This window comes from Mustela putorius, unplaced genomic scaffold, assembly GCF_011764305.1.
Source record: "Mustela putorius furo isolate JIRA1106 unplaced genomic scaffold, ASM1176430v1.1 tig00003869_pilon_pilon_pilon, whole genome shotgun sequence".
NCBI classification, from domain to species: domain Eukaryota; kingdom Metazoa; phylum Chordata; class Mammalia; order Carnivora; family Mustelidae; genus Mustela; species Mustela putorius.
Window position 1 is genome coordinate 18,652,384 of NW_025422021.1, and position 23,785 is coordinate 18,676,168.

The 23,785-nt window shown below is 38.8% G+C and overlaps 2 protein-coding genes across 6 annotated transcripts in view; one reads left to right on the forward strand and one right to left on the reverse strand.

Moving 5' to 3' along the window:
- The window catches only part of GCA (grancalcin), a 48,743-nt gene extending 33,137 nt beyond the window's left edge, over positions 1-15,606 (reverse strand). The window contains exons 1-2 of one of the 3 annotated variants that reach the window (XM_045066823.1): positions 15,317-15,334; positions 14,918-15,002 (exon numbers count right to left, since the gene is read on the reverse strand). The gene's annotated coding sequence lies outside the window, so the exon portion shown is untranslated. Of the gene's footprint in view, positions 1-14,917; positions 15,003-15,126; positions 15,223-15,316; positions 15,335-15,518 lie in introns of those variants that run through there. The other 2 variants (XM_045066821.1, XM_045066825.1) reach the window with 2 other exon arrangements.
- Positions 15,607-16,073: 467 nt separating this feature from the next.
- The window catches only part of IFIH1 (interferon induced with helicase C domain 1), a 55,207-nt gene continuing 47,495 nt past the window's right edge, over positions 16,074-23,785 (forward strand). For all 3 annotated transcript variants that reach the window (XM_004743961.3, XM_045066819.1, XM_045066818.1), the window contains exon 1: positions 16,074-16,540. In XM_004743961.3, coding sequence (XP_004744018.1) covers positions 16,088-16,540 — 453 coding nt within the window. In that variant the 5' untranslated portion in view covers positions 16,074-16,087. The remainder of the gene's footprint in view (positions 16,541-23,785) is intronic.

Sequence of the window (23,785 nt, forward strand, 5' to 3'; positions counted from 1 at the left end):
TAAATTTTAGGGGAACACAGTTCAATCTATAACACACAAAATCTGAAAGATGAGGAACAGGGGACACTTAGTCATCACATCCACTGTTGTACGGTCACCTTGGATCTGCTCTAGAGTTTGTTTATCTATTTTAGCTAAAATGTATTCATATAGATTTCATGACAGGGTTTTAATTGATATGCATGCAATAACTATCATACTTCCTCCAGAAATTGTGTCTTTATGGAATAATGTCTTTTATGGAATAATGAAGGCTTTATGTGTGTTATTTGTATAAGGCATAAAAACTTGACAGTATAAAATGAAGCTAACCAGTAATAATTTTATTATAAATCTAAAACTATTGCAAATGCCTAAGGGTTAATGCCCACTAGTGAGGACAGAGAAAAATAATAAGCTTCACAAATAAGAAAGAAGTAAACATTATTTGCCATTTATTACTGAGACCAGCCACTTGACCAACTGACCTTATTCAGCCAAGCTTTCAACAACACAGGGTTTTTTTGTTTCTGATTCTGGTAATATTAAGTACTCTTTTGGCAGAAGCACAAACTCAAAACAATTTAGAAAACAATAATGCATATACAAAAAGTGTCAACAGGGCTCTTCAGAGAGATGAAGAATGGTAGTTTCTCAATATATGCTTCCTCACTTGGATCATTAAGCCCTATCAAGCAATTTGGGTTCAACTCAAACTTGTTTAGAATTTTATACATATATAAAAAATGTTGACCGTAATATGTATTCACAAACAAATGCTCAATAAAAGCTGCAACAGTGGGTTTCCGGGTGGCTCAGTGGGTTAAAGCCTCTGCCTTCGGCTCAGGTCATGGTCTCTGGGTCCTGGGATCGAGATTCGCATCTGGCTGTCTACTCAACAGGGAGCCTGCTTCCCCCCGCCCCACTTGTGATCTCTCTCTCTCTGTCAAATAAATAAATAAAAATCTTTAATATATATAAATATACAAAAAGCTGAAACACTGATTAATAGCCTCTATAAAATAATTTGTTATTCAGACAACGTTAAATCCGGGTTTCATGCTTGTGAATATCAACTGGACTCCATATTAATAACATGGGATCATATGCTCACAAAACTGACTTTCTAGAAAGTGAAAAATGAAGTCATGTTGATTGAATACTTACTTTACCTGGTGCTTATTCCTTTGCTCACATACAATGTGAATTAAGTTAGAATGGTACTGTTACAACCAAAAATACTTTAATCAAAACAATAAACATGGGGGGCATGGGAGGTTGAGTTGGTTAAACAATGGACTCTTGATTTCTGCTCAGGTCATGATCCCTGGGTTGTGAGGTCAAGGTCGGCTCTATACTGCACATGCAGGCTGCTTAAGATTCTCTCTCTCCCTCTTTCTCTGCCCTTCCCTCCACCTCCCTCTCTAAAAAATAATAGATAAATGAAGTGCAGAATGAAACCCATGGACTCTGCTTAACAAGCCTACTTTAAAAAAGTATAAAAATAAAAGTGGCCCAGTGCTTAAGCAGATGATGGACGGGCTAAAGTTGAGATCATCCCATTTCTATAGCAATCCTTAGGTGTTTTACATATGTATGAAGATAAGATCGGCCCCGTCCCTCATCTGTGTAAAACTATTGTAGGAAAAAGATCTGGTAATAGAAATTTTAAAAATTAAAATCTATTTATCTATATAGCACATGATGCTTTTCAGAGCTATTTCGCACATTTTCATACTTGAGTTTCCCCCAAATCTTGTGACATTAGTAGGAAACTAATTATATTTTAAGAGGAAACTAAGATAGTAATAATCTGTATTGTGGAGATAGACACACATCAAAATGGTTGCAAAATATTTTAAAAATCAAAACATGACCTGATTAATTCATCTGTGGAGAATGACAATGTTCCCATAGTTTTGAATGAGTGAATGGATAGATGAAGTCCCATGCTTAGAGATTTTGAAGTTGCTTAAAGCAAGAGTTAAGCTGTATAACACATTATTGCTTCAGCTATCCTCAATTAAAAACTGAACTGAATAAAAAGAAAACAGTTTGGTACTCTCCTGTACAGTCCCTGAGGATTGGAATTACAGTATACACTAATATAAATGAGGACCCACCATCGGTGATGGTGCCAGGTGCAAACTGGGTGCATGTAAGGAGCACAGTTAATGCTGCATCCAAGATCTGCTCTATTTAACCTGCCTAGGACACTTGCTTTGCTCTCCAACCTCTACCCAAAAAACTCAGTTGCTGCCATATCTATCAGAAAACAGCAGATGGCACACTCAAAAACTGTAATTGAGGAACTCTAATAAAAGTCACCACTTACAAAGGGGTTAACATAGTTAACAGGCAGTAATAATAAATGGTACAGCATCCCATTGCAAGTTTCAGTGAGGATCCATTACTGCACTTAGGATGAGAGGGCAAGACAAAGAAGCCGTGGTGAAACCTAAAGACAGTAGCTGTATGGAGAGGGCCATCTGACACATGACCTTTAGTAGAGGGGTACACGATGAACTAACTGTGCGGAAGGGAGCTGAGGGGACCAATTCTACACCTCAGTCTTTTCCCTGTCTCTGATCTCCCGTCAGTACTTCCACTGGCTATCTCAATCAGAAGCCAGAGGGAAGGAAAGTGGATGCAGTCCATAAACATCAGCCTCCCAGGCCACAATGCAAAGTAGAGGGTAGAGCATGGATCTTCAGGAGGAGCAAGTAGAAAATATCATATACACTAAAGAAAAAGAAATTCTACAACTTACAATCCTGCCAAAACTTAACAACTTTCCTTTCTTTAATTTTTTAAAGATTTTATTTATTTATTTGGAAAAGAGAGAGAGCAAGCATAAGCAGGGGGTAAGTCAAAGAGAGAGGGAGAAGCAGGCTACCTGCTGAGCAGAGAGCCCGACATGGGGCTTGACATGGGGTTCGTGCCCAGGACCCTGGGATCATGACCTGAGCCAAAGGCAGATGCTTAACGACTGAGCTACCCAGGTGCCCCAAAAACTTTTCAATTAGAGACTCAACCCATTTATTTTTCTGTACGGTATGGCAAAAATCCAGGTAAACTGTATAGGGTAAATATTTATAGAACAATTATATTGAATGGTGAATTAAATCCAAAGAGTTGATTAAACAAATAGGCTATATAGAAGTGTTGAGAGGGAGGGAGAGAGAGAGAGAGAACAGGAACCAAGGTTTTTATTCAGCCACCATGATTCCACTAAAGGAGAATGTAACCTAGCAACAGAATCTTTACACAATGGTTTGCTCATAAATTGTTGAAAATGGTAGTTAGTGATATCAGAAAGCATAATTAAATGGAGAGAAGTTACCAAAAGGGCTGAATGGGGACACAGAGAGCAAATAACTAGGTAGATGGATAAAAAAGACCAAAGGGTTCTTTAAATTCAAATTCCGATATAAGATATCTTCCTGCACATTTTCTTAAATAAATATGCACACAAAATAAAAAACTGTTTAGAAGGAAACAAAACTTATTTCTGCTGGAAAAGCATGTGCCTAAAATAGATCTTTTTCAGTATAAATTTGAAATAAGTAATTATGATCTCCACTTTACAGGAAAACATTTATCTGCAAGCTTCTGACCCTGTTACAGTTTTCAATAAAGAGAAAAAAACCCCAGCTGATATTTAGATCAATTTTGACATTTCTTCTTGATTGATATTTGGTAACATTTATGTATAAATCTATCAGCTAATCACATCATACAGATAAAAAATTAATACCAATGTCAGGGTTAGGATTTCTCTTTATTACTACTGATTTCATTCATTCACACACACACTCAGATTCTGAGTTCAAGAGAATTTGTTAATTGGTGTATTTACTTTACCATCTTCTTTCCTTCATTCTCGATGCTCTGGCATCTAGAGCTTCTCTGACTACAGAGACTGGCCCTCCCAGGACTAGCCAATTCTTGGAGATAACAAATGGCTCACCTTTCATATGTAAACAAGCCAATCCACAGCCCCTGCCCTAAAGTACCTCCTCTCTCTGGCTCTTAAACCCCAAATGACAGTGTTCTTCTGCACTAGTCTCCCCAGGGCCAGGCACCGGGCAGTGAGGGATAACTTCTATGCCCTAGATTCCTCTAAAATTATTCAAACTAGTCCATTCTAACTCTGCTTCCCCTATCTTGCTTTGCCTTTCCCATAGAAACCGCAAGAAAGGCTCTGCCCATGCTTTCCTCTTTTTCCTGCTGGTGTTTCTCTATAAGAAGGTGTGCCTCCTCCTCTTAGAAATTGTAATAAACTATCTTATCGATGGTAATCATCTCTGATACGTTGGCCTCACCATACTGGAAAAATAAGAAAACGTATATATTAAAACAGTTGTTTCTAGTCATTACGGCCTATGCTAACTCTTGAAGGAATTATGCAATAAATATTTGAGAGATTGATAATTGACTCCAAGGTCACCTGCTGGCTGTGCGACATGGACAATGCAATACAACTTCTATGAACCTTGGTTTCTATGAACCTTTGTTAAATGGGGATATTCCCTACTAGAAGATCAAGGAGTCCTGTATGTTTTTCTCTGCTTTTATAAAATATAGTACTTTAGGTTTTGACTAAATTATATTCATGGTTTTGTCTTCCCATTAGGAAATACAGATGGCCTACTTTTTCTGTTATCTGTCAAAAATCCATATTGTTCATAGTTAAATTTTACTTCCCTGACACCAGCCAAATCAGTTCCAAGTTACTATTTGATAATAAAATGCCCACAAGAGGGCGGCAGAGGCAACGCAATTACTGGCAGGTAGCACACCGCAGCCTGAGGAAGGAACCCAAAGGTTTCCCCTTTCTGAGCCCCCCAGAGGAGTCACTTGGTCATCAGAGTTCCATAATGAGCCACAGGCAGTTCTTGGCCCCACCAGAGAACCTGGGCCGGCATTTGGAATTCATTTTGTGAAGAAGCTCAGGTTTTCTCTACAATTAATTGTAATGGTCCACAAATAGTAAATGTTAATATTATTCTTAATTCCTAATCAACCTACGGCACATTTATGTGCACCTAACCAGTCTATTCCTCAGAAACAACAGATTTCTAAAAAGTATTAAATAGAATATCACTCTCAACCCATGCCTGCAGCCTTATTCACCTCTATCCATCTACTGAAATAGTAAATAGTTCATCTTGAAATATTTTTTAAATAGATCATTGGTAGTAATAAAATAATTTAGACCACTCCATATTTAAAAAACCAATTCTCACATAGTACAATATGTCCCTTTTGAAGCTTTTACTGCATTTGAGGGAGAAAGAATTATCCCACTGAAAGCAACTGCACTAAGAAGTTCTACAATTTTGTACCAGTTCTAAAGGTTGGGAAGGGCTGTGTAAGCCCCGCCCCCTTAGTCTATGTACCCTTAACAGAGATATGCATTAGAGACAGGCAAATGCACATTCTAATTAGGAATTTAGAGGAGAAAAGATTAAATTTAAAAGATTACTTTAGCTGTAATCAGGAAATATTTTACAAAAGCATTTAAAAATATTTTAATAACCAATTTAACTATAATTATAAATAATATAGATATAAGTTTTAGTATCATTTAACTCTTTAAAATGTGGTATAGTTTGCAGCCTGAGTAAATAGTGTATCATTCATTCATTTACTGATTTTACACATGTACTCTTTCATTTGTGACAAGTGTAGAAGTCCCTCTCCCTCTGCCTACAATATGGTATGTTGTTTCCAGAACTTGCCCAACCCTGCTAATATTTGGTTCTATGAAAAATTGATGGGGTAAAGGCAGCTTCCAGCCTGAACTCATATTTTTTACTTCCTGGGAAACCATTTAAGGCGCTTCTGGTACAACATTTGTTTGTTTGTTTGTTTGTTTTTAATAAATTCTAATACATCATGTTCTGGTATTTTAGACATTTTCAAATGCTTTTCCAAATATATAAAAAATATGGACTTTTTCTGTCATGACAATTTTATTATTTTTTAAATTTAGTCAGGGCCTTGGGGTCATAAGAGATTAACCACTGTCATATCGAAAATAATGCATTTATTCAGGGCAAAGTTTAACTTTCCTAGTCTTCCTGAGAAGAATTGCCTCAGAGATGCCAGAAAGACTTCAGGTAATGTCAATTTAGAATACTTTTACTGGGGTGCCTGGGTGGCTGTTAAGTGTCCAGCTCTTTGTTTTGGCTCAGGTCACGAACCCCGGGAACCCTGTATTGGGCTCTGGACTCAGCATAGAATCTGCTAGTCCTCCTCTCTCTGCTCCTTCCTTCATGTTCCCTCCCTCTCTCCCCCCACCCCTCTCAAATAAATAATTAAATAAATCTTAAAACACTTCTCCTGAAACTTGGGCCAGAGGAAAGTCCTTATTGTGGTTGATGATAGAAGTAGATCTTCAGGTACTGTTTCCAGGCATCACCACCAGACTTCCTGCCACCAACAGGGTGCTTTTCTCCTCTAAGTGTTCCTCTCATCTCAATTCCAAAGTATAAAACTTAGAAAAGTTGATCAGCTCTCTTTGAGGTAGGGATGGGGCCCAGAGCCTAGCCCACTGAACCTCTTTCTATCCCCCTCTAAGGGGGACGTCATATTAAACTTCCTCAGAGTATGGTTTGAATATTGGTCACCAAGGGTATGATGAACTGTAGTAAAGGTGGCCACCCAATGGAGCTTTGTTATGTGTGAAACTTTGATTTCCTGATAATCTTCCTAATTTCTGTCTTCATGGTAGGAAAACCCTGTTGCTCTCTTCTTGTCCCAGATCACCCAAGAATTGGAGACCCCAAAATGAGGAGAGTTTATCGAGTAGATAAGTACAGTACACTTGATTCAAGAGTGAGAGTGGGCCACTGCCAGAGTAAGAGTGGCAATGCCCCAGAAGCTCTGGCTGCATCCTTTTAAGCCTGCTTTGTGAACATGTGAATTTGGCATTGATTGACATTTTTGACTGACGGCTGGTGGTTATTTAACATTTTGGCTTCTGCACATGCATACGGCCTATGCTAACTCTTGAAGGAACCATGATGCATTTGGTTATAATTCTATTTATCTACTGCATATTTATGGATGTGTAATGAATTTTGTTGTGATCTTGAAGGTACTTAAGGGCAAGTTGCGACCCTTGTGTACATGCTCAGTTCTTGGACGTCCCCTTGTAGCTTTTAAGCCAGCTCTGTGGCCTGGTCTTTCCTGTTGTTAGCCCTTAGAGGTTGTTCTGAAGGCATCACTGTTAACCCTTGGGGGTGGCTCTCAGGGATGGCCAGCACCTGCTTTATAAACTCTCCTTGCTCATGTCTAACTAACTGCCCAACAAAAAGTATAAGAAATTCCAGTTGCTTAACATAAGGAAGGTAGTTTTTTCAAATGATAGAAAGGTTCCAACTTTTGTCCCTCATTCTCTTTGCAGAGCCAATAGGTTGGAGAACTACCAAAAGCCTAGGTAACAGGATAAGATAAGCAAAAATTTTTCTAAAGTCACTCAGATTCAGATTTTTTGCCCTTGTTATTTTCTCTCAAGTTTACAGACATTAGATGACCTTTTTATTTCTTTTTTATTTGTTTAAAGATTTTATTTATTTATTTGGGAGAGACAGAGATAGCAAAAGAGAGAGAGAGCAAGCATGAGTGGGGAGGAGACGGAGAAGCAGGCTCCCCATTGAGCAGGGAGCCCGAGGCAGGACTCAATCCCAGGACTCTGGGATCATGATCTGAGCCAAAGTCAGATGCTTAAGCAACTGTGCCACCCAGGCACCCAAGATGAGTTTATGAATTTATATATGATTCATTTTTTCCAAATATCTGCTGGAGATTGACATTCTGAAGTGTTAACAGTGCTGCTGCCAAGAAGGTATATATTTTCTGTGATGCATAATAGGTTCCATTTATTCTAAGCAAATATCTGACAATGTCTAGGTCAATTGATTTGGTAGATCAATGTTACAAGCCACAATATCTCTCAGAAAACTACTGAAAATATATGTTCATTTACATCATGGCTTTAGCTAAACTAAATACAAATGATTCAGGAATATGTATATAAAACATAATTGAGGTTTTCATATTCCCTTGGTTAGACCAGGAAACTATTTACCTACTCACTAAAACTTATTTGTGATCCCCAAATCATTACTTTTGATGCTTTCTTGATCATTGGTGGACCTGTGCAGAGCAGTGAAAAATGTGAGTTGCCCAGTGAACATGCTTCCAGCTGAGGTCGAACAAGGCGAAGCTCTGCCTTCTTGTCTCAGCTCTCAAACTGTAAACAGGTGTCCTTTTCGTGGTATATTTAGTGCCAATTCTTGGCATTTTTGTGCTTTTTGTCAGTGATTTCACTGTTTAAAATGCCTCCGAGCATAGTTCTGAAGTGTTATCTGGTGTTTCTAAGCACAGGAAAATCATGATGTGTCTCATGGAGAAAATATGTGTTAGATAAGCTTCACTCAGGTATGAGTTATAGTGCTTTTAACTCTGAGTTCAATGTTAATGAATCAACAATATATATTAATTTAGGTGACTTTAAATGGAAACACACACACAAAACAAGGTTATATACTGGTCAGTTTTAGAAATGTTTTGACCAGAGTGTGACCTCATTGCACATGTCCCCAGGAACAGCAGTTCCCCATTCACTAATTCAGTACAACTTTATAGTACATGACCACCACAAATAGTGAGACTTGGCTGTCCTCTCAGCTGGCCCTAACCCCTAGTTCTCACCTCTGGCCAGAGAGAGGAATCACGAGTGGAACTGAAAGAGAAAATAACTGACCCTAATGTTTCAGTTGTGGAGATTTGGATGCAATGTATAACTGTATACACCTTTCCATGTGAGTCTAATACGCAGCTAACTGGGCTTGAGAACAGCTTTCTAAGCTCACTCTGGGGACACAGGAACTGAATGGTAGCTTTGGAACTTCCCATTGGGGGCGCTCTCCAAGGACAATGCGTGTGCTCTCAGGGAAAGCTGCCTGAAAACAGGCTTTTCTAGCCCTCCTTGGGTCATCTTTGTATTTTCATATTCAAATAAAATGGTTTAAGCTTCTATGACAGACAATGCCTTACTATTAAATACCATAATTGTTTGAATTTTGAGCAAAATTTCACTTTATTTTAGGGAGGAGGGCACAGCCCAGTTCCGGCCAATGAGATAGATGAGAAGTTCTACTGGGGAACTCCTGGGATCTTTTCTCCCTTCACTGTTGGGAGCAAGTAAATGGGAGAAACCCCATGCTCCCACCACCACAACATGGTTTAACTGAGGTTGTAGGAAGAAATAATGTTTGTAGCCATGGTAGCCATTCTGAAACCATGAGAGAAAAATCAAGAAAAATCACAGGACACATCCTTGAATTCTGACACAACGAATGCACTGACTGTTCTTGTTGTGTGAGAAAAATCAATCCCTCTGACTGGGCCTCATTCACTCAGGCATTTTTTATCTTACAGCTGAAAGCATGTCTACTGAGATGGCCCTTCCCATACTGGAGAGCATTGTAAGTCTGGCACTATTCCTAAGATTTCTGAGGATTCCTAGAGGGCTTTTGCTCTCATTGTCACCCCTGGATGGAATTCTTGATCCATGTTCCCTGTCTCACTTCCAACAGCTACACTTTCTTTCTATGCAACTCTGCTCCACTACATGGGGCCACCAGCTCTCCTTTGTTAACCAAAGCACACAACACAAAAACTGTTAATTGTGGCAGACTTTTAAGAAAGATCTGGGACTGAGAACAGTCAGTATGGCAAGTATGACAAAGGAATGAACTTTTTATTCAATATTAGTCATTGCTGCCCAAATATCCTGGCCATCCCTACTGGTAGGGAATCTGCCACAGGCTCTTTTCCCCATGGCATGTCAACATGATCTCCCAATGGAGATCGCTTCCTTGGAGATCTCTTCCTCACAGTTGTGACCATCTTCGCTCACGGTCTGTTGAAGAGATGCTGAATGCACACAGGCAAATACCCATATTTACACAATAAAGTATTCGTAGGAAATACACTTAAAATATTAAAAACGCCTATCTCTGGGTGATAGGATTACAAGTAACTAATACAATCTTCTTCAGCATTGCGTTATCCACCCCCCAATTTCTACAGTGAACAAAAACTATTTCTTAAATAGAGCATACTTTTATTAAAATATTCAATTCAAGGGGAGCATTGGTGGCTCAATCAGTTAAGCATCTCCCTACAGCTAAGGTCATGATCACGGGGTTCTGGGATTGAGCCCCACATCGGGCTCCTTGCTCAGCGGGGAGTCTGCTTCTTCTTCTCCTTCTCCCTCTGCCTCTCTGCCTGCTCTCTCAAATAAAATATTTTAAAAAATTAAAAAAAATTCAACTCAAGAATATACTTTATATCCCATTGCATATCTGGCAATAGAATATGAAATATATTCAGTTTCCATGTGTTAACATAGTATACTGACATCTTTCACAAAGCAATGCTAGTAACTTGAAATGTTCCACTTTCAAGATCTAAATGTTGAATTTCCCTTCTTTGCCCAGAGTTCACTCTCCCTTCCCCTATACATCTTCTTCTTCTATTCATATTAATCCTGCTCCTCAAATTCATCACAACTTCTAGCCCTTAGGTGGCTCTCTAGAGCCGTGGTCTCCAAGTACTTTGACTTTGTTCCTGAACATGAACCCTAATAAAAGTATATATACTTAGAAAATCTTTACATGTACACCTATAATAATGTATCATAAAATAGAAATAAAAATTAAATAGTAAGGCATCAGATGAAGATGAAATAAGATTGTTCAATGTAACTGATATAAACCAGTGCATTAATAATAAAATACATTTTGAAGTTGATAATGCTTTATTATTTAATTTTTTCAAAGATTTTATGTATTTATTTGACAGACAGACACAGCGAGAGAGGGAACACAAGCAAGGGAGAGGGAGAGGGAGAAGCAGACCTCCTGCTGAGCAGGGAGCCCAGTGCAATGTGGGGCTCCATCCCAGGATCCTGGGATCATGACCTGAGCTTAACGACTGAGCTGCCCAGGACCCTCTCTTTATTATTTTGGAAAAAATCTTAGTTTAACCCTTTGTTGTTTAGTAAATCAAAGAGATTGATTTAATTTATCTTAATGCTTGATTTCAGTAACTCATTCTACTTCAAAATTTTGTCAGTTATAATATGAGCAGGTGAAATATAATTGTAGAGGTGTATATATTAAGTGATTAGAATAGCAACCTCTCAATCAGAATGAACACAGGCTTAGACATCTAACCCCAAGTGTTTTTACCAGTTAACCATCAACCATAATTTCAAGGAAAAAACAATGGCATTCTAATTATATTTAGCTGTAGTTGCTTTTAACCATTAATTTAAAAATAAAGTAAAGAAAAAAAAAAAAAAGCCCTATCTATGTCTTTGAGGTATAGGAGTTGTTTTAACAAAAACATGTCCAAAGTGACTGTTTTGAAAGGATTAAGCTATAGAAGAAGAATTTGGAAAAATAGATATTTGGAAAATTTTTCAGATTCCTGATATTTTTCCCTCAACATTGTTTTGTTATATAGAAGCACTTTTACATGTGCATGCTTAAAACCAGAATTTTATAACTGAAATGATAGAAATATTTAAGAAATGAGTATTAGGATCTAATAAACTTAGCTAAAATTCCTTTTTCTGTTTTGGACTTCTGTCTTTGAAATATAAAGCTATGACAGTACCCTTTCAATAAACTTTCTGCTAAATCAGTCTATCAGCTTCTGTTTCTTGAAAAAAGTGATCCTATCTAAAAACTCAATCATATGGCTAGTTATTATATAGGCTTATGTACATAACTAATTTGTTTCCACTCTAAATTGTGCATTCTTTGAGAGTTAGCACCATCTCTTACTCATTGCTTGTAGTTACTTCTTGGACACCTAAAATGCCAGGGCTGGTGCTAAGTACAGTCTAGCCCTTGAACAACCTTATGGCCCAGCCTGGTACTGGTATCTTGCTCATTTCATAAGTGAGAAACTTCAGGAAACAGCAACTAAGATGCAGTGCTGAGGTGTGAGTCCTGACATTCTGGCTCAGGGTCATCATGCTTAATCAGAGCACCATACTGCTAGGTTAAGGACACCTAGCTTTAAATGAAACAGAGTCGGCACTTTATTGGTACAAGTTGGCAACAACCAAAGGAACAGAAAAACAATATTAGAATCATTTCCTTATTGAACTAGATTTATTGTCATTTAATTGAAGAAAAAAAAGCATACTGCTGTTATATTGTAGTTCTAGTTTGTCAAAGAAGAGGCAGCTATGATTTTTACTATTTCTCAGCTGTAGAAATTTCAGATGAAAGGCTGGATAACAGCAGGAATTTGTTATCTCATATCTTCCTGAATTACTGTTTAGAGAACAAAATGCTACAGATGACTTTTTAAAAATTGATGGGGACTGAAATGTTTCTTTTGGGTTTAAAAAGAAAAGGCAGGTCTAGAGAAAAGTAAAAGACATAGATTGACAAGACTCCCTACCCCAAAGGAGAAAGGAAATAGAAACTTACATTTGGAAAACAAAGAGGAGAATGAAAATGAAAGTTATCAGAGGAAGCTTGACACAGGAAAACATCTATTCAATGAAAAAGCAAAAAATAAACTAAACCCCAATGCGAAATTATAGATAAAGAAAAAAGACACATTTTGAGAGACTGAGGTTTGGCTTTCTCCCCCATCAATCTCCTCCTTCCAGAAAGGTCCTATCAAGATTATGGACGATTCCTAAAGAAGAGGTCCCTTTCTACTTTCCTTCTGGTGTTTGTACTCACACTCAGTCTTCATCGTTCAACCCTCATCTCTCAAAGTGACTCTTACTTGAGAGTAAATATGAATTGTTACTGATAGATATTATGAAATGCTGGTGGTGAGAATTAGAGGGGGTCTATATGAAAAATCAGCTGGCGGAACTGTAGTGTGCATTATTATCTCGGTCTTACTAATGTCAGGAACAAGACAAGGGTGCCCACTTTCCCCACTCATATTCAACATAGTACTGAGGTCCTGGCCAGAGCAATCAGGCAGGAAAAAGAAATAAAAGGTATCAGAACTGGACAAAAAGAAGTAAAATTGTCTCTATTTGTAGATGACATGATTTCATAGAGTGAAAATCCTAAGGACTCCAATAAAAACCTGTTAGATCTAATCAACTTATTCAGTAAAGTTGTAGGATATGAAATCAATGTACAAAAATCAGTAGCATTTCTATACACTAACAACAAATTATGTGAAAAAGAAATAAAGAAAATAATTCCATTTATGATAGCAACAAAATACTTAGGAATGGATCTTACTGTAGATCTCATAGCATTTGTTCCCAAGTGGCACATTGCCTATTTTCTAGCTATTATTTGGTATCTGTCTTCCCACTTCCACTTGAATGTAAGTTCCATAAAATTAGAAGCTTTGCTCAGTTTTATTAACTACACAAGAGCAGCATTGATCATATTGCAAATACTTATAATAAATGTTTTTTAAATGACTGCATGAATGAATGACATAATCTGAACACTGAACATGTAAGCTTCTACTTTTGACCCTCCGTCATCCAAACAGCAATTTGACAGTGTTAGGATGATGACATTATTTCCCCACATTTAGCCATCAATCCCTTTGTATCCTCCAGTGATTGACATTCAAGAACAGAAGAATGGGCATCAGGGGACAGAATGGTTTTTGGTTGCTTGGTTGGCTTTTGTTTTAATGTACAGAATGAAACCTGTCAGCACCTCCAGGGTAGGGGTGGAGGGAATTTCTTGGAATAGTCCTAAAAGATATCTTTACAGACCCAATAACTAAAATCGATAATTTGAATACTTTTGTAAAAATGTATAATTTAATCTCTTTTTTAAAGATTTACTTTGGGGGGGGGTGTGAGCAAGTGGGGGAGAGGGGCAGAGGGAGAGGAGACAATCTCAAGCCAACCACCCACTGAGTGCAGAGCCTGACGTGAGGCTCGATCTCACAAACACATCAGATCATGACCTGAACTGAAACCAAGAGTCAGACACTTAAGCAACTGACCCCTTAATCTCTCTTTTTTTAGGTACAAGGTCAAATCCCAAAATTAATACATACTGGTATTTTATGAAGAAACATAAAAGAATAATATAAAGCAGGTCCACCTGCAAGGACAAAGTTTATTTCACTTCAGTAACTTTCACTATGTGTTTGACATTAGACCAGCTGCTAACGTCAAGGCAAATAAAATTCCCATTGAGGGTAATCAGCAAGGACCTGCTGGTTAGGATCTACTGTTTGAATTCTACTGGTTAGTGTGTACACATGGCCTCTCTTCAAGCAGCTTACAATCCTACAGGGAAGAAAATAGCTTAGCTATATAATATAATTAGAGCATAAAATAAGATGACATGCTATAAAAGAGCTCAACTGAGTATTTTGTATGCATCTGAGAAAAACAAGGACTCTGTATTTCTCTTATCCAGTCCAAAGCCACAGTAGGCTCCCCTGTCCTATCTAAACTTCATTGAATATGCTTAGCTAAGAGATTACTTTTCCTAAATGTATCTTTTTAATGGCTTAACTGTCCCCTCCCTTCTCCACATAATTCTAGACCAAGAGGTTCTCCTGGTGAAGCATATACACTACCACCCACAGACCCCCAGGAGGGCAGAATGTGAGTAGCAACCTGAAGGACTCACTTTGATGTGGCTTCTGTACTGAACCGAAGCTGCCATTTTTCAGTGTGGGTGTCTTTTTTTTTTCTCATGACATAGACAAATGTTGATGTTTACTACAAGTTGGTACATTAGTTGCTAATTAAGTTCCTCACTGCTTCAGCCAAAACTTTCTGTATTGAATCCAAGAAAAGAATGGCAGCTATATCAAAAATAAGTTGTTGGGGATTTTTGTTTTGTTTTATTAAAGGAAAGTTGTATATTAAAGAATATGGGGAACTTACAGGCTGGGAGATAGAAAACCTTCATTCTTGGCTTGCTCTTAAACTGAGTTGGTGGTTAGAGTCCCTCTGCGTCTGTCACCAGACCCTGGTCAAAGCCAAACAAATACTACAGTTTACACATCAGGCAGTCAAATAAACCGTTTATCATTATTCCCTCTTTTTCATATCCACAAATTCTCAGAGGAAAGAGCTGGCTGGGGCGGACCCACCGGAAGTCAGGTTTACTCTAGACCGGGTGCAAAGTTCATTCATTCTGGGGCTCTGGGTTCACACCTCTCTGGAAAGATGTCTTCGTAGCTTTATTTTCTCCACCTGCTTCCTGCAGTGTGACCATCTTATCTCCAGACCCGGAGGGGGGGTGAGGTGGGGGTGGAGGTTTGGGGGGGGGGCGGAACCCACCTGTACGCACCGGCCCAGGGTAACTCCTTCTTGCTGGCGTCAGGGTCCGGGGCTGTTTCTCTTCACTTCTGGACCGGGAAGTCCCGCATCACGCGCTTCCAAGCCCTCCACATTTTCGCTGACGGGGCTGGGGGGAGGGGGCGGCCATGCAGGACGGCTGTGGGAAAGAAGTCCGAGTTTTGAGGCACAAAAGTCAAAATACCTGCAGGCGGAGAGTGGCTGAGTCGCGGCTTTTCGAATTCGCTTTCCTTTTCCGTTTCCCACAGCGCCTGCCACCAGAACACTGTCCTTGCCACGGCCGACCGAAGGGCGGCTCCTGCGCTGGGAAAGCGACACACCCCCGCCCCGGCGGATTACGTCTGTAAAGGCCCGAGGAGGACGCGGAGAATCGAAACAGAAACCCAACTCCGGCGAACTACAAGAACTGCCGTGCGGAAAGCGGGGCTCAAAGCTCCCACCGGAGTTGGCGGCGGCGGCCTCTGGGTCCTCGGCCAGGGCGAGCGCAGCCGAGAGTCGGAGGGGTCGCGGCGGCTCGCAGCTTCGCGCCGCCGCGTCCCTGAGACCCGCCCCCTGCTCAGGTGCGGCCGACCGAGCACCCCCTGCCCCGCGCGCCGTCCCGGGGGTCCTGCGGGCCCCTGGCTCGTCAGGCACAGCGCTGCGGACCCTGCGGCTCCAAACCGACCGCGGGACACCCAGCTCACCTGTTGAGCCCAGAACAGCAAACCGTCCGTCTGTTGGGGGGAGTCCTCTCCCTTCGCTGCGAGGGGAAAGATGTCGAACGGCTATTCTGCAGACAAGAGTTTCTGCTATCTCATCTCGTGTTTCAGGGCCAGAGTGAAAACGTACATCCAGGTGGAGCCGGTGCTGGACTACCTGGACTTTCTGCCCAATGACGTGAAGGAGCAGATCCAGAGGACGGCGGTCAACGCTGGGAACATGCAGGCGGCTGATGAACTTTTGAACGCTTTGGAGAAGGGAGGCTGGCCCCCCGGCTGGCCTAGACAATTTCTGGTGGCCCTTCAGAGAGCAGGCAGCGTTTTAGCCGCCCGCTACCTGAACCCAGAGCTCACCGACCTGCCTTCGCCATCCTCCGAGAACGCTCATGATGAGTGTCTCCAATTGCTGAACCTCCTCCAGCCCACCCTGGTGAACAGACTTCTGGTTAGAGATGTCTTGGATAAGTGTGTGGAGAAGAAACTGTTGACAAATGAAGACCGTAATCGGGTAGGTGTCTGCTCAGATGGAGGCAGAGTTTGTAACTCAGGGATGCTCCTTCCTTTGCCCCACTCCAAATGTTCTTGGATATCTCTGGGTAAATTTGGTTCCCTCCTTTCTTGAGAATGGAACAGTTAGGCACGTAACATATTTTGAGAATTGAGTACAAAGAAAGCTCTTTTTCTAATCCTTTCACTAAAAGAAGCCAAAGAGGTGTTAACTCCAAAATAGTAACTCATACTAATAGATAACATTTATTGAGCACTTACTATAGGCTCTTAGCATCATTTGCAAAACTTATGATCAGAGTTCATGCTCCCAACCACTCATTATGATTTTTAAGGTTATTAATGTTGTTTTACAGATGGGAAAACTGAGGTAGGTTATGTAACTTGCCCAAGGTGTCCCGGGAAAGCAGTAGCTGACTTAGGGATTTAGGTTCTGGTGGTCTACAATTTTACCTCTCACTTTATACAGTTCGATAGAACAGGTATCAGCAAACCATGACCCATGGTCTAAGTCTAGCCTATTACAAGTTTTTGCAGGCCCAAACACTAAGAATAGTTTACACATTTTTAAATTTCTAGTGCTCATAAAGAAAGTTTTATTGGAACAGAGCCATGCCCATTCATTTACATACTACAACTGCTTTCGCACTTTAAGAGCAGTTGAACAGAGACTATATAGCCCACAAAGCTTACAGTATTATCTGAACTTTACAGAAAAAAACTGCCAATCTTTGGCCTATATTATTATTTATTATGCCATTTGATCTTGGTCCAAATGGAGAAATTACATCACACACACTTTTTTTTTTCTTTGATCCAAGTTATTACATCTCTGGGAACTAAAAGTCGTAGATAATTTATTGGGAAAAAAATGTTGCCAGTTGCAATTTTTCATGTTAGCAAAGGCATTCTGACAGGGTGAATTTTACAGGTCAATTTACACTTAATATAATGTTTCTTTGTTCATTGTTTTTCAATGAATAAGGATTTACTGTGAAGTATAGAAATGCTGCCCTACATTGAACATGACTTATTCTGGGTTGTAAGTAAATAAATATCTTATTTTGAAAAGCATGTAAGCAAAACCAAACCCATGAGTAAAAGTCAAAGGCTTTGTCTAACGTGCTATGATTCTGACTTTTTCTTTCCTCTCTCTCTCTCTCTCTCTTTCTTTCTTTTGGATTCATCAGTTGTTTGTGTCTGCATTATAAAGTTCTGGACATTGGCCTCATGTTAGCCTGTGATGTAACTTTGTCTTTAGCAACTAAAGTTGATAGTCCTTTGTAGACTTGACAGCCATAGGGCCTGTCCAAAGACCCAAGCACGCATCTAATTTTGATGGCTGGTTTTCCCAACAAGTAAATTACTTTACACTGTTGTCTGTAACGTTTATGTAGTTTTGTGTATTGAGAACCAGCTAGAACGCATTATAGTAGTCCAGCTGGATATGACAAATGTGTACATCACTGTGGCAGAATCTTAATTTGGAAGACAGTATGCAGCCTTCAAGCCAGCTGGAGATGGAAGATGGCATTTCCAGCCACAGTAGCTGTTAGGAAGTCCAGAAGCAACAGAGTCCAGTAACACCACAAAGCTGTTTATGTTTGGTGGGTATGATGTCCCGATTGCCAGCGAAACAGCACTTCTCCTTATTTACTCTAAATACTTCTGCCTATCAGCATCACTTTTGTCTTGCCTGGATTGAATTTCCGCCAGCTAGATTTTATCCAAGTTCTTGATTCTGGCAAGCTTGGAGGCAGCTAGCAGTAATGCAAGGGATTTGACACAAAGAAGATGTAGAGTAAAAGGACATTTATGTACTGGGTAGCAGTTAAAGTCAAAGCAACCCAAACTCTCCCTCAAATTCATATTTCAAAAGAGGCTCTGAAAGATGGAGGAGCTATGCATTTGAAGCTTTCTGAGGAGGAATAGTGTCTCTGTGACATTCTGGAATCATGTCTATATGTCGTTTTACGTGTATCATCATCAAAGCTATCAAAGACAATGGAAAAATAAGCTATCGGAGACAGTGAGAAAGCAGCACTAGGTTTAGAAGAATCTGTATTGATCTGGGGGTCATTGATGAATATTTATCTCAAAACAGCAAAGTGTACTGGGGAAAAACACGAGAATTTGGAATGGGAAACCTGGTTTTGAGACCTATGTTTGTTTCTTACTCTGTGTGTTACTTTGGGTCAAGTTATTTAAGTTCCTTGATTCTAAATTTACTCAAGAAAATGGACATAATATCTCCTCTCACTCATGGTACTTTAGTGAATACAAATGAGAAATCATGTTTATGAAAAAGCTTTTTAATGAATAATAATAATAAAGAGTTGTTTTGACATGATGACGATGATGACTTATATCATCATTCACTTGGTTACAACTCCTTGTGAATTTAAAGTTTCAGAGATTTAGGTGAATCAACCACATTGAAACTGAGATCTGCTTAAAGCCCCTGCATTAAACTGGGATTCCAAGGAAAAACTATGTCTCTCATCTTTAGAAACCTAGCCAGGACTAGCTATAGAACTGGTACTTGATAAGTATTAACTGATTGATTGAATTTATTTCCCACAAGTTGTCTGAGATAAGGGATAAGAACACATGATGTCATGGATTGCCTTGCCAGGCATTTGGAAATGGATGGATGATGGACTTAAGATCTCCAAATTTGCTTTTGGATATCCTTAAGTAATATTTGACTAAGAAGTCAGGACTTCTAAAATATATTTTATTATAATTATTTTCTGTTTTTTAGCAGACATTTTCTACTCGGTCTGTCATTTTAGTTTATGGTTCTCATGTCCAACCCTGCAACCCCTGCCCTTCATATACCAGAGCCTCTGGAAATTATCCTAGATTTAGTTTGGTATCCAGCAAGTATCCAAAGAAACTTATTTAATGGATTGACTATTCATTCATTTGGTTTATGGAGTGACATCTTGTGGCAGATATCATGCCAGTGGTGAAAAGACTAGATAATAATGCTGATACTGTCTGTGCTGTCATGGAGCTTATGTTGTAGTGTTAATCGGTATTCATCCTTCTAATAAATAGTTAATGTCTAGTGTATGCAAGGCACTATTGTAAATACCGGAGAGTCAATAATAAATACAAGAATCACTTTACAGATCGTTATAATATAATGATCCTTAATAGAAAGGGGCTGCCCTTGTACTGACCTGTTTTATTTTAGGCTGCTTCGTGACCTCTTGGCATTGAGATCCATTGAGATCCATGAACTCTGGAAAAGAGGTGAACATATAGACATTTCCAGTGTCTTAATATCAGTCTGAGCAGATGAAGAGAGGTTCATGTTTCAGTCCCAGCCAGTTCAAAGCATTAAACACCCATAGTCCAGGAAGACCCCATATGCCTTCAATTTACATGGGAGAACCAGAGATACTTTGTTTAGTCCAGCTAGAAACCAAGTCCAGTGGTCCTTATATGAAGCGAAAACATGACTCAGTCTCTCCCGGCTCATTATATTGTCAGGCAAATTAGTATGTGTAAGAATTTTATTAGGAAGAAAAAGTACTAGTAAGAAGTTAGTGATGTCAATGTGATGATATGTATTCTTTAATGTTATTCCTTTTACATTTATTAGCTAGAATTCTTTTTTTTATTAACATATAATGTATTATTTGTTTCAAGGGTACAGGTCTGTGAATCATCAGTCTTACATAATTCACAGCACTCACCATAGCACATACCCACCCCAATGTCCATCACCCAGCCACCCCATCCCTCCCACCCCCCTTCCCTCCAGCACATTAACTTTTTATGGGGAACTAGTTTTTTTTTTTAATCTCTTTTTAAATTTAAATTCAATTAACTAACATACAATGTATTATTGGTTTCAAATGTAGAGGTCAGTGATTCATCAGTCTTATATGACACCCAGTGCTCATTACATCACATGCCTTCCCTAATGTCCATCATCCAATTATCCCATCCCGCAATGCCCCTCCCCTCCAGCAACCCTCAGTTTATTTCTTATGATTTACAGTCTTCTCTTATGGTTTGTCTCCCTCTCTGATTTTGCCTTGTTTTATTTTTTTCCCCTCTTCCTATGGGGAACTAAATTTTATTTTATTTTATTTTTATTTAAAGATTTATTTAAAGATTTTATTAAGATTTTATTTATTTATTTATTTGACAGAGAGAGAGACAGTAAGAGAGGGAATACAAGCGGAGAGAGTGGGAGAGGGAGAAGCAGGCTTCCTGCCAAGCAGTGAGCCTGATGCAGGGTTTGATCCCAGGAGCCTGGGATCATGCCCTAAGCCAAAGGCAGACGCTTAAAGATTGAGCGACCCAGGCACCTGAAGAACCAGCTTTTAAAAATTTTTTGTTTTTAACATAAGTTTTGCTTCCTGATTTACTGATATGAGAGCTGAGCTCTGCTATGTTAAAAAAAAAATGCCATTATATTTAAATCGTTACCTAAGATTTTTATGAAGGAGAGAAAACATTTTTATCAAACAATTTCGTCAGCAAGCCAGTACCTAGTGGAAATATCATTTATTTCTGTTGGAAAGAAAAAACATAGATCAAATAATTTAGAATGTGAAAGCATGTAATTGTATTACCAACAAATTCATAATTATTTTATATCCTATAAATTAGTTTAAAATGTTTCATAGATATTTTAAACTGCATATTTAGAGAAAATGCTCAGTGAGGGAGGAGCATAAGAATCATTACATGTTCTGTTGAAGTCTCAAGTCTAAGTACTCACCTCTCAAGAATTTCCATAATCAAGTTTAATGTTGGGATCTAATGTCTCTAGTATGTTTTAGAACCGATTAAGTAAAAAAAAAATATATGTATTTACATATATATATATGGCTGTTTCAAAGGGAACTGATGCTACTTTCTAGCACCCAAACTCATAAGACTTCTTTAAAAATTCAGAATCTTGATGAAGCTGCTAAAATTGTACAGGTGTTACATGTAGTTCCACTGTTCATATAATAAAAATATTCATAGGAAATAATGACATAATGATCCTCAACTGCCTGAAATCAATAAGGACAAAGCAAGCTTGACAAATGTAATTCTACAGTTAAAATCAACTTAACTAATTAATAGTGGAAGAAGATTTAGTGCCTATACTATAATTGGGTTTTTAATGAGAGCATTCATTACAGTGCCCCACTCTTTTTAGAGAAATGCTTTCTGATTACTGCTGTCAGATGGATTTAAAGGTGATTAAAGAGTGAGGTAATTAAAAATAGGAGTGGTTGAGTTAAAAGGTGCTCAAACCAGTCTTAACTAAAACATCTTTAGCAACTATGTTTTAAGTTAGCAGATAATAATAAAGATGTTACAAACACCAGAGAAGACAAAAAGTTTCCATTAGGAGATTAATGAAGTTAGACAAAAGGTGAGAAATCAGCAAGAATCTGCTTAAAAAATGCTGTGAGGGAGATGGACTGAAATCACCTAAATTTTATTAAGTCCAGTAGTCATCTTACCCACTTCTTGTCAGAAAATGCTTACAATTGGAGACAATTAGTAGCTATAATTATAGCTCAGGAAGGCAGTATTTGGCCTCTGAAATCAGTTGCCTGGGATGAAATTCTACCTATTTACTAGCTTTGTAGCTTCAGGGAGGTAACTGGAATTCTCTGTGTGTTGGATTTCTGGTCTGAAAAGTGAGTTAATACTGGTCCCTTCTTCAGGGTTTCTGGGTTAATAGATGTGAAGCCTTTATAATGACATCATTAAGTATTATCTAGTAAGACAAATGTACCCACTGGGTAGAAATCATGCTACATCTTCTGTACTAAGTAGTGTCCATTGGTGAAGTGTTTATAAAGGTTGATGCTTTCTTCAGTCATCCATAATAATATAACACTAAATTTGTGTCAAGCACTGTTCCAAAAATGCAAACAAATACCTGAAACTAAAAAGTTATAGGATATATTTATAGGATTAGAAAGTACACAAATTTAATAGGAAACAATTGATCTAGCAAGTCAACCCAGATTATACATGTAGGAGGTGGACAAATGTTCAGAAGGACCTTTGAGAGCAAGTAAGTCTGCATTTCTCATCTAAGCTGCTGATTAGAACTGTGAGATCCTTAAAAATTCTGGCTTCCTAACACAGACAAAATAAGTCAGAATCTTTGGGGGTAGATCCCAGACATCAGTGTTTTTAAAGCTCCCCAGGTGTGCCTAATGTGCAGGTGGGGGTGGGGGGGCGAGATCCGAAATTTCTTTTCATTTGCCCCATTCTGTACATGCAGAAGCTGAGGCCCAGAAGGAAGAAGGCTTTCTTCAAGACACAGCAGGTTGATGATACCCTATCTAATTTCTTTCTGGTCTAAATGTAGTTTGTATTAGTTTTTTTTCTCCAAATGCTTGGTGCTGAATTAAGTACTGGGAAATGCCCTGTGATAATGATTACACAAATGATCCACATTTAAAATGATTTGCTAGTTTAATCTAAAAGAGAAATCAAAGGAAGACTAAAAGTTGTAATGAATAGTATAGAAATAATTCTGCCCCATACTTTAAGTAAGGAATATATGTAGGAATAAATTTGCCTCATAATCTTAAATAAACACAAATTTAACAGGGCGCCTGGGTGGCTCAGTGGGTTAAAACCTCTGCCTTCTGCTCAGGTCATGATGCCAGGGTCCTGGGATGGAGCCCTGAGTAGGGCTCTCTGCTCGGCGGGGAGCCTCCTTCCCTACACCTTTTTCTGCCTGCCTCTCTGCCTACTTGTGATCTCTGTCAAATAAATAAATAAAATCTTTAAAAAAAAACCCACAAATTTAAGAAAATATTATAGTCATTAATACATACTGCAAATATACTAAGTAAACAAGAATATAAATCTTGTGATAGTAATTACTTCATAGTACTGATAGTCAAGAAAGAGGAGTGACGTAAGAAATATTTGGCTTCTTCTTTATAGACTCAGTGGGTTGAAAGAAATAGCAAGTCCAGATATATGGAAAGCAATTGAGGCAAATAGACATAACAGAACTAGAAATGAAAGTCTCTTGCCCCTGTTATTCAGAATGGCCAAGGCAGAACATTGACTTCCTAAGTGTCAGTTTTGAATGTCTTGGTGTCTTTAAAAAATGGTGCATATTTAAAAGGGGGCTTGGCCCAGAGATTTGCTCTCTGCTACAATTCAGAATTGTTATAAGTGACATTGTTCTCTTCTTTAGTGTTTGGATATAAACCTTTACCAATACTTATACTTAATTGCTCTTTTTTTTTTT